The sequence below is a fragment of the Misgurnus anguillicaudatus genome, chromosome 21 (assembly GCF_027580225.2).
Source record: "Misgurnus anguillicaudatus chromosome 21, ASM2758022v2, whole genome shotgun sequence".
NCBI lineage: Eukaryota > Metazoa > Chordata > Actinopteri > Cypriniformes > Cobitidae > Misgurnus > Misgurnus anguillicaudatus.
The window spans coordinates 37,481,016-37,492,398 of NC_073357.2; the positions used below are offsets into that span (position 1 = coordinate 37,481,016).

Sequence of the window (11,383 nt, forward strand, 5' to 3'; positions counted from 1 at the left end):
TGGACTGTAGAACAATTATATGTAATACAATAGTGGATTTAACATCAAAATTTAAAGTGTAATGTTAAAATGCATGTTTTTTTATGCATCCTTCTCACTTTAAATACTTTGGTGAGTTAATAAGAATAATGGTAATTCTCTAGTGTAGTTTCCAATTCTCACTATTAACATTAATGTTGCTGAGATATTGGGTGTTTATTAATACTTAAAAAGCACATATTAATGCCCGATTCTGCAAAACCTTATTCCACATCCTTAATCCTACCCAATTCCTATTAAACTTAACAACTACTTTAAGTATTAATAAGCAGTAATTAGGACTATATTGAGGCAAACGTAGGTAGTAGTTAGTTAATAGTGAGAATTAGACCTAAAAGGTGTGACCAGAATGATACTTTTACAGTATATAATTTATTTGAACCGTTTCAAGCCTATCTTTGTATAATTTACTAAATAGGTTTTAGAAAGTAATTAGTAATAATAACTAATTAAATACAGTAAAATAAGTAATTTAATTTAATTTAATGAAATACAGTAAAATAAGTAATTTGTACAGTAATCTAATTACATGATTGAAGATGTAATTAGTAACAAGTAATTACTTACAAGTAACTTACCCAACACTGGTGTTGGTGAGGCTATGCATATTCTCCTATACTAGAGATACTTTCAAACCAGGAGACACAAAGAGAGAACAACCCATTTTCACCAAAAAGCGTACAAATGACACGTAGTGTGATTATCGTGCAATAGATACGCCAAATTCCGATTTTGCATGCATATGATACGCCAGTCCTTCCCATTCACTTATATGGCGAATCGTTCCGTGTCGTTTTCATTGTTTTCTCATTTGTTTTCTGTTTTTTTTACCATTGTCGCTTGGGTTTAGGGTTAGTACAACTTTTTGTTATATAAAAATTACATCCTAACCCAGCGACCATGGCTTAAATATAGACAAAAACATGGAGAAACCTGTATATTAAATAACCTGCTTAAACAAATCTGAAATCTAACCCTAAACTCAAGGGAGATGGTTTAAAAAACAGAAAACAAATGAGAAAACAATAAATAAAACGACACGAACTGGTTCGCCATATAAGTGAATGGGAAGGACTGGCATATCATATGCACAATAATCACACTGCGTGTCATTTGTACGCATCTTGGTGAGAATGGGTAGGAGAGAGAGAGAGAGAGAAAGAGAGAGAGAGAGAGAGAGAGACATTTGAAGAACTGAAAATAAAGCGGTGTTTCTCGTTTGTTCTCTCTCTTCCCCTTAGGTGATCCCTTCTTTACCCTCTTTAAAAGCAGAGAAAAGGAATAACTAAACTGCCCCGAATACAGAGAAAAGACATTTCAAACATTGTGTTTCATTTCAAAACTCCGGTCTGTTCCTCTCTAAAGAACTTTAAACACCAGAGTAACCGAGAGCTGGGGATTTGTGGTAACAGCTATAGACAAGTCAGAGATTTACCAAATCCTTCAAAATAACTTCTATAAGACAGACAGCAACATGACTTAAACATACTAACAAAAAGGAAGAAGTTATTCGGTTTTTGTTACCGTGGTTTAAGATGGATATTGATGATGAGCTGACAGCAGATGAAAGAAAAAACGAAAAAAAAAAACTGTGGTTAACTTTACATACAGGTAAACCAATCGGTGCTTAGCATACTAGTAGAGCTGTATTTACATAATGCCTCTAAGACAAAACTATCACTGCTATTGGGCTGACCTGCTGTAAATCACAAAACAAATGAGTACCTACACCTCACCCCTTAGAAGTAGAGAAAACTCAAATGTGTCAAAGCAGCTGAATAAATATGGGTGTTAAGGATGCCACAACACTTTCCAGAGCTTTGCTGCTTCTCCGTGTGTGTGTGTGTGTGTGTGTGTGTGTGTGTGTACATTTGGAAAACAGAGCCCAATTCTCAGCTGTTAATCCCAGCAACTCAGTCCACACATTCCCACCACAAACTTTGATCTCTAGAGCACATCCGGACAGACATGCTTTAATGCACTACACACACACACACAAACACACGCTTTCTCCCTTTGGACGCACCTAGCCAGGCACCGTTTCGGTCCCCAGCACACCCCCATACCACACATACCTGCACACTATTTTTACACACACTTACACTCAAAAGCAGACCACTCTTGCATTACTCATAGTCAAAAGGAAAAATACATACAAAGCACAGGCGGACCATTTAAAACACCTAGAACTAAGATGACTTTCAAACATTTAGCACTAGTTTAGTATAGCCTGCCTAGTTTTCCATTTGAACTCATGAACCAGCATTGGATGTCTACTAAGCCAAGGTAGCATCCAGACATCTTTTTAATGGCAATCCCAACACAGATGTGGTAAATGTGTTGCCCATACAGACTATTAACAAACATTAATTCATTCAAACACATCAAGTGAATTCAGTTATGTTAAAGCTCACATAACACACGCTGTTTCTGCATTTCTGATGTTAATCTGGAGTACCTACCTATAGAGTAATATTACATCCTTTATATCTCAGAGGAGTCTTTAGTTTAATCAGATTTAAAAAAGAAAGATTAACTTTACTGATTCTTTCCGATAACGTACGAAAAAATGAAGAAAGAGGAGTTACAACCGTTGGAGTGAGTACGAGTCATGCAACACTATACAACACTTTTAACTTGATTCACTACATGTTTGTGTCATTTATATAATATGCACGCGCCTATTTCCAACGTAAGACAGAAGTCTTACTGCATGAAACTCATGACCCAGTTGGGACATTTCAATGAAATCCAGCGCATCAAACACACACGCAAAACTCTGCTGCTATCCCGGGTAAACAACTGTATCCATTGTTTCCATAAGGCTGGCTTTCTTTAGCCTGACTCCGCCCTCCTACTTGCTTCCGCTTAATTTTCATTTAGCTTCAGTACTACATCTGGGACTGCACTGTAGAGTTTCGTTTTCTCCTGCAAAAATCTGCAGGACCAATCAGCGAACAGATGGGGGTGGCTAAGAACAATGACGTTGAGGTCGTGCGTCAGTTTGAGTTTTAGTTCAGTAATGGCAGCGGAGAAAGACGTGAGAAAAGCTATTCGGTCCATTGATGCAAAACTGCCGAATATACAGAAGTTAAAGCCGAAGCAAGAACCAGGTTTGCTAAGTTTTGTTTGTCTAATTATTCTGACTTGTTGTTTCCGGCCGGTTTCGGTGCATGATATACGTCACGACCACACGTTAGCGATTGGCTTTGGCAGATTCAGAGTGACTCTGGGCAGATCCAATAGTTTTAAACTTCAACAGAGGACCCTCCTTAACGGAAGTAAAGCTTTGCAATGGAGCGTGGCCAGACTCTCTGTACAAATGAAATGAATGTATGAGAGTCTGGTTGGACCAGGCTAGGCTTTCTTCTCCTTACATCCAAAAACACACTTCTTCTTTCGTGCCATTGTTGAGTTTTGAAATTAAATAAAGCTGTCACGGGATGTGATGTTTGTAAGTTCTAGCATCTCCTGCTGATTGACGGGTGGGCGGAGTTTTCCGGAGGTGATACGTATAGAAACCCCTGAACCGTAAGCTGGACCCGTAATTGGAAAAAACTTTCTGAAACTTGTACGAACCCTGGCGAAGTGCATTCGGTACAGAAATACTTTGTAACACGCCCAACTGCTTTTTTGACACGTTGCCTACGTTTAGCATGACGAAATAACTCTATAACTGTGTTAATAAGTCAGAATGCATAAAAATACCATTGAAAAACCCCTTTAACATTAGGGTAGGAACATTGTTTGGCTATGCTGTTTAGAATTATCCGACTCCCAGACGAGCGTCACTGGCTATTTGATATACTGAATTGGCCAAAAATTGTGATTTAATGTAGCCGACTGCGTGGAACACACCGAATAACTAAGTAAAACAATGCTCAAATTCTGCGTGATGGTCAATCGTCGCCTTGTTGTCTTAGCTTTTAGCACTAACAAACACCTAATGAAAAAAGTGACAGAGCAGCCACCTGCAGTTCTCACACTCTCTGTCTATCTATTTCTCCTCTTTCTCCCCCTCCATCCTTGTCATTCTTTCTCCCGTCTCATGGGAACCCCTCAGCAGCCCTACACTTGTGCCAGGTGCTATCCCACTCCCCAGAGGGACCCTCTTCTCTTCCCCTCTCTTTAATGGAAAGAAAAAACATAGCCTTTTGTTCCCTCCCCCACCCTCTTTTTTTCAATCTCTTTCTGTCATCCTTTCTCAACCAGCCCTGGAGAGAGATGGTGAACCTGACATCTTGAACAGAGAAAGAAAGAAGTCTAAGGGTAAGCATTTGAAAACTGCACTTGAAGCAGTTGAAAGAAATACTTTGGATATAGGGAAGGGAATATAAGAAAAAAAGTGAAGGGAAATGTGCATACATTGTCATTCTCTGCACTACATTGACTACGTTTACATGCACACCCCCATAATGTGATTATAATGAGATTTTGGAAATATTGCGGTTACACTTCGATCAAAATAATGCAATTAAAGGGATAGTTAAAATGAAAATTCTGTCATCATTTACTCATCCTCATGTTGTTCGAAACCTGTATGCATTTCCTTTTTCTGATGAACACAAAAGAAGATCCCCTGAGAAATGATGGCAAACACACAGCAGACAGCGACCATCGACTCGATAGTAGGAACAAATATTTTGGAAGTATTGTGATAAATGCTGAAGAAAATATTTTGATAAATGATGGTAAGCACACAGTTGACGGTACCCGTTAAATTCATATCATTTTTTTATTCCTACTATGGAAATCACTGGTCATCTGCTCTGCTGTTTGTGTTCATCAGAAAAAATAAATTCATGTAGGTCTAAAACAACATGAAGATGAGTAAATGATGGCAGAATTTTCATTTTAGCGTGAACTATCCCTCATAATTGCAGCAAGTGTAATCGTATTAAAACATGTGGCTTATGATGGTTTTAATCGCAGTTCATCACTTGTGCTGTGCTTTGGCTATGTGAAAATATATCCACAATTATTAGCAAATAATCAAAAATTAAAACATGCATGTAAACAGGAGGGAAGAGGATTGCTGGATTCATGTCAACATCTTACTGCGATCAACTCCTTACTCTGATTATTGGAAATAATCACATTATTGGTGTACATGTAAACGTAGTCAATGAGACGTAGTCAGTGTTGTCGGTAAAGGTTTTTATCCAAGTACTGATATAAGCATTTCATCTAAAAATAGTCCCCAAAAAGTTCACAAGAACTCCTAAGAAAATTCTCTTTAGAATTACAGAGTTCTGTTTGATCTGGGCTTCAATGCATTTAAACGATTGGGTCTTTGAACCACTCTGTATCAGTCTGTATGTAACATCACTGCTCAAACTCTTGAATAAAGCCTGGTTTTATAGCTGACCTACTCGTAGATTTTGGGGTATAGTAAAGTTTCCAAAACAGATATAGTTTGGTTTAGCGTCGTGGTATTGACCTAGTTTAGAACTGTAGTGCTAACTGGTCTTACAGCTTTGATAAAACCATATTTCAAAGCTGTAACATTGTCTAGTTTTGGCACTTTAATATCGAATGATTTTAAAGCTATGATGTCAAGTGTTTTCTTTGATCACAGTGATATTCTGACTGGTTTCAGAGCTCACTGTTCTCACTAATTGAAAGCGGCCTAATGTCCAAGCAGACTCGGCACTGGATTAAAAGTCTCGTCTTAAGAAGCTTGATAACTGATAATGATAACTCAAGTGGTTGGGTTTCAAAACGGCTAATGTGGTAATGGGACTCTAACTAGGAATGAAAGCATCTGGACATAAATTATGAGAAAATGATAGGAATTGGACTTAAACCCCCACCACCCGCATGAGCATCACAGACATACGCTCTGCATGCACTAACCTCTAGGTCATGACTCAGACCCTTACACCTTCATGAACTAGAACTTACAGCGTAATAGCAGCTGCCAGACCAATGCAAGTTGGGCTGGAAAATGTAATAAGCAGTGCTACATAAGTAAGTCTTGTTTGGGAAGGCCAGTTAACCTAACACAACACAAACACACTCATCAAACAGATTCCTGGCTCCCCACTGTCCACACCAACTGAACCCCATTTACAGCAGACACACACACAACAGCACAAATTTAAACGCATGCTATAACTAACTCTCCAGGTAGCCTCTATTAATATCTATTAGTGAGAATTATGAATTGTCATGTATAGAGAATGAGGTCATTTCTATGATAGACTTTTCTTTTAAAAAAGTCAAGAGATTTACAAAAGTACAGTTTTTATTACTACAACTTTTAACTGTTTTTGACTAAAGTATTTGTTTTTATAAGACCTACAGATTTTAGTTTTATATAAGCACCACAACATTCGAAGAAAAGCCACAGAGGCGGCCGCTGGACTGAAAACCCAGAACCATTTAAAAAACAAATGAATAAAATACAAAAAACACATGTTTTCATTTAAGACTCCACGCTCTGATCCAATCAATATTTCTTTCTGGAATAATAAACATAATGTTTGAAATCATTCTCAAAGGATTAGCATGCTATCTGAAATGAAAGAAAACCAACACAAAGATGCAAATCCCTCCAGCTATACCCGCCTTAAATCACTCCATAATTTTTTTCTCCTGGAAATGCTTTATATCATGTCAAAACAAAGTAAATACATCCAAATAAATAATTACGAGCTGGGACACCTACCTATACTCTTCTACATTTCTTCATTCCCACAAAACTCCTAAAACTATTATGCTGCGTTTACACCAGCTGCGATAGAGGTGTCAAGCGCGAGTGATTTCAATGTTAAGTCAATGTGAAGACTGGAGGTCTGAAGGTCTCGCGGTGCGAATGAGGCGTTTAGCTCGGCACAGTAGACGCGATTCTGCCTCGTTCGCGCAAATTGAGGGTCTGGCGAATGGTGCTTTTTGTGCATTTTGCGTTTGACGCGAATTTGCGACTGACGCCCGATTTTACAAATTTGAACTTTGGCGGATTTTGCATCGCATTAACCAATCAGAAGACTGCTCCCGCCCGGAGTCACTCATTCAACATGAAGCAAAGTTCTTATTTCTATAGAGACAGGAATAAAAAGGACCTCGCTTGGAAGAGTGTCAGTGAGGACATTGGGCAACCTGGTAAGTTGTAAATACACATTTCACTTTTGAGTCACGTGACGTTTATCGACCCGCTGCATTTCGTCGTTTTTTAAACCATCTTACCCTTATAGTAAGGTGAACAAATACAAACCGCTAACTCTCTCGATAAATGCACAATAAACATCAGCCATCTTGCAAACCGACAACCGCATAGCACTTGCCCCATCCACAAGAAGCAGATTTCGCCTCTGACGCGCGTCAAATGCTTGCTTTTTCCACCCGGTACACACACACCAAAAAAAAGGTTATGTTTCTCACTTGAAGGCTAATGTAGTAATGAAGACAAATGTATAAAGAGAAAAAAAAGACATTTCATGTGTTTATAAAGTGTAATTAGGTGTCAGTATCTAAATATAAAAGCAGGAAGTTTGTGTCATATCAATCTTTGTAGCTTGCTTAGTACGATATGATCTCTCCAGCATCAATAAAACCCCCATTTCATAGCAGAGAGTGAAAAAAGCCATAAACTTTAAACTGTGTGAACTTTGAACCAAGAAAGTACCGGCCTTCCAAGCTTATTTTTTCCTTAAGATGGCAGAATCTAAAAATCTAAATAATTTCTTTGTGATGCAGTATGCATATTACGTGCCAAGTCAAGGTTTAGAGTCACCGCTGACCTACGGAGTAAGAAAATAAATGAAATGCTATTTTCAGTGACTCTGGAGCAACTGTAAACTCCCAGTGTCAGATACAGGTTTGTGTTTGTATGTCCACACATTCGAAGACTGGGTTTTAAGAAGTCATGGTTGCAACCTCCTGCTGTTAAAGACGGCTGTTTAATAGCAACCTTTTGGATTTCCTCTCTTTCTGCCGCTCTCTACATCTCTCGCTATCTCTCCAACCCTCAAAAAGTCTTTTGAGTCTCTGCAACAGCTCTTGACCAAAAGAAGCTTACTCTGAGGTATTTTCAGAGCATTTCTCCTCTTCTAAACGACAGTGCTCTTATGCGTTTACCAGGATGCCAAATCTGAGACAGACCGGCCCTCCCTCCACCCCTGTCTCTACTTCACAATACAGCGCTGTCACCAGCCTGTCAGCCTGCAATGCTTTCAAGCCGCCGTGATCTATTACCTACAGAGAGAACTTGCATCTGTTCCTAGCCCTCACACAGTTCTTCCCACCACGTTCAAATAAACCATTTACCCATGTGAGCCGCCAGTGAAAAAGTTGACGTGCCTTTTGTCTAAACATGACTGCTGTAACGTTTTTACTTGTTGGGCAAATTCCCGTTAGAAACACAACACTTCTTTCCTTAAAGGAAAAAGATATCACATCTGAATATAAGATATGAGTTCACCCTTACAGATAAACCACATAGATTTCACGCTTTCACATGTGATCTCTTTTGGGATTTTACATGGGATTCATAAGAAACCACATGTTACACATGCGACCACATGTAAAATTCATGTGGCTTTCTGTAAGGGCAAATATGTGGGCTGTCTTTAACATAGCATATTTATTTATTTGTCTATTGATATTTGACCTCAACAAGATGTGCAGTCAGAAATAAACAGTCTGAAGCTATTCGCAAACTTGACATTTCCCCTTCGCATCGTTCAAAGAAATAACAACACAAAATCTCCTCCTCTGGCTTCAAAGGAACCAAAGAGCGTTTTAACAGACATCATTAAAGGGTGTCGGGGAAACATGCATTCAGAAAATGTTTCTCCTTTAATCACTGCTTGAAAAACCTCTGGCTTTTATAGTTGGGCTTAAACTACAGACTAAACTATTGTTCAGAAAACAATGGCACGACAAAAGTGCTGGTTTTAAGTCAATTGGGTGGTCTAGGAGCGCGTGTGGTCAAGTACAAGCGGGAAATGACGATAATACAACATAAATATATTTAAAACAAGCTGCTTTAAAATAAAATTTATAAGAAAATAAAGTGAATTCATGCACAAATAGATTTAGACAGCAGGGGTTTATCAAGACTGCAAAAAAAAAAAAAAAACAAGTTCAAACAACCCCGTGCATAATTGGCTAATAAATAACATTGCTTACTAAAATACGCAACATTTTTATCAATCAATAGCTAACGTATCACTCAAACATGGTATTGAAGGCGTAGCACAAGTAGCTTAAGTCCATACTAAAGTTCAACTTTCACAAAGTCCACCATTCTCACACCTTTAACATGCAAGTGTGATAAAAGTTATTAATTTGCTTACGTACCCGTGCAGAAAGTCCGCATGTATTTTTCTGCTGTTGATCTACACGAGAAGTCGAGCAGTAATACTTCTGCTTAACCATCCAGTCATCCAATCCTTTCCTCGCCAAACATGCGTTAACTACAAAGCTATCGCCTAAAACAGCAAAAACACATTTTACACCTCTTTAAAGGCTGAAGTCTTCAACTTTTGTTTCCTAACCTTGTAATGGTTTACGCAAAGGTTTAAATATGCGACATGAACTTTGCTTTATTGTATTAGCTAAACATTAGTTATGCTATTATTTCAATCGCTCATAATTTTTACATAATAAGTCTACTCACCTTCAGGGCTCTCCCTCGCTTTACAAATAGCAGCTTTAGAAAAAGAAAGAAAGCGTCGCATTACTCGAAAGAACTACATCACAGGAGCTTTAAAAAAATCTAAGTCTGCCTTTAAAACACCAATAAGATCCCATCTTACCATGTTTGGAGTGAAGTTTACCCATTTCTCTGCATCGGAGAGCGATTTAGAAACATCAGAAAAGAATAACAATCCAGAAAGAATGCGATATTTCAGAGAGTCCGCGAGGAAGCGCGCGCCGGTCGCGTACACATCCACCAACGGCGGTGCAGGATCGAGTGATCTGCGCGGCTCCGCTCAGCGCGCGTGATTGACGCCTCGCGCAGGCCGCCTCTCCCTCTGTTTGATTGGACCGAGGCGGCACATGAAAGAGAGGCGCGATTCTTTTGGAGTCTCCAAATATAAAAAGAGCAGCGCGAAGCCCCCTGTGGGCGCCATGAGCGGGACGTCAGCTAAATACGTCCAGCCGAGCGAACACCAGTCGCTGGTCTGGACCAGAGATTAATAACATTAAAGTTAATCTATCTATGAGTGAAGCAACTGAGTGAACAAACAAAACCCCCTCCAAGTGTGACTTTTCTTTAAGAACTTCACTCAGCTGCAGGAAACACCACTGGCACCGTGAGAGAAAGGGAACTAAAGCCATTTACATACGGTCTGGTATGAAAACTTGGATTCCAATACTTAGGCATTATGTGGTTCATCGTTTAAAATGATGCACTTAAATATTCATAAAGACTTTTTTCAAACTGGAAATCAAACATCTTGCAAGTTTTCACTTAAAAAAAAAACGATTAAAACAGTATTCAGCCAGTATATGTGCAGACAACTAATTGGCCACAGCCAAACAAAGTGCACTGTAAGTAAAGCACCAAAATTAGATGCCAGCCAGACATACTTATAGGCTAGTCGACTGAAATCTTAAATACTTGCTTATTAAAGTAGCATGGGGTTGGATCTTGAGAAGGTAACTGCATAAGTATTTGCTATACATTCACTTTAAAGGAAAACGCTCATACGAGCTCACAAACATGTGCATAATATGCCAGAGTGGGGCATCAACGCCACAGCAGATTTTACATGCTGTCTCTCATTGCAGAGGATTCTGTCTGGCTTTGAACCTCCCAGACACGCACGCATATATACACGCGCAGAGATGAGCATGTTATTATACCATGCTCACACATATTTTCTTCTCTCTCTCTTGCTCACACACTAACACACACGCAAGAGCTGGGAACCAGCCGGCTAGTCGCTTTGACACACTTCCTGTGCTTTGAAGCGGCCAGTGGAGAGATGGCTTTTCCCATCATCGCCTTTGAAGCTTGCATGAGGAGGAGGTTGTATGTGTGTACATGATATGGGGGAAGGGAGGTACTGACATTAACTCATTGTAATGGCTCATCAGTTGCTTTTAGTTAGCTATACACTCTATTAATTGTTCCTCTTAGCAGTTTTGTTTCCTAAAAGAGAGAGAGGGGTCTTTCTCTTGTGCGATTTGGCAATGCTGTTCAAACTTGTACAGAATAGTTAGTGCCTAATGATCCTCTCCTCTAATCACACTTTTTGCAAGTCTTGTGTTGGTGGCCCTACATTAGGTTTCAATTCAGTTCTGTTCTTTCCAAAACATCTATAAAACAGGATGGTCGGCAACTCTTTAATCATATTATCACCTTACCTGTCAAAATTTCGGTAATGAATGA

At 39.1% G+C, this 11,383-nt stretch overlaps 1 protein-coding gene across 2 annotated transcripts in view; it reads right to left on the reverse strand.

The window, feature by feature from the left end:
• Window positions 1–10,162, reverse strand: part of nkd1 (NKD inhibitor of WNT signaling pathway 1) — a 31,516-nt gene extending 21,354 nt beyond the window's left edge. The window contains exons 1-3 of one of the 2 annotated variants that reach the window (XM_055205951.2): window positions 9,801–10,162; window positions 9,662–9,694; window positions 9,343–9,473 (exon numbers count right to left, since the gene is read on the reverse strand). In XM_055205951.2, coding sequence (XP_055061926.1) covers window positions 9,343–9,473; window positions 9,662–9,694; window positions 9,801–9,825 — 189 coding nt within the window. In that variant the 5' untranslated portion in view covers window positions 9,826–10,162. The remainder of the gene's footprint in view (window positions 1–9,342; window positions 9,474–9,661; window positions 9,695–9,800) is intronic. The other variant, XM_055205942.2, reaches the window with a different exon arrangement.
• Window positions 10,163–11,383: the final 1,221 nt, after the last annotated feature.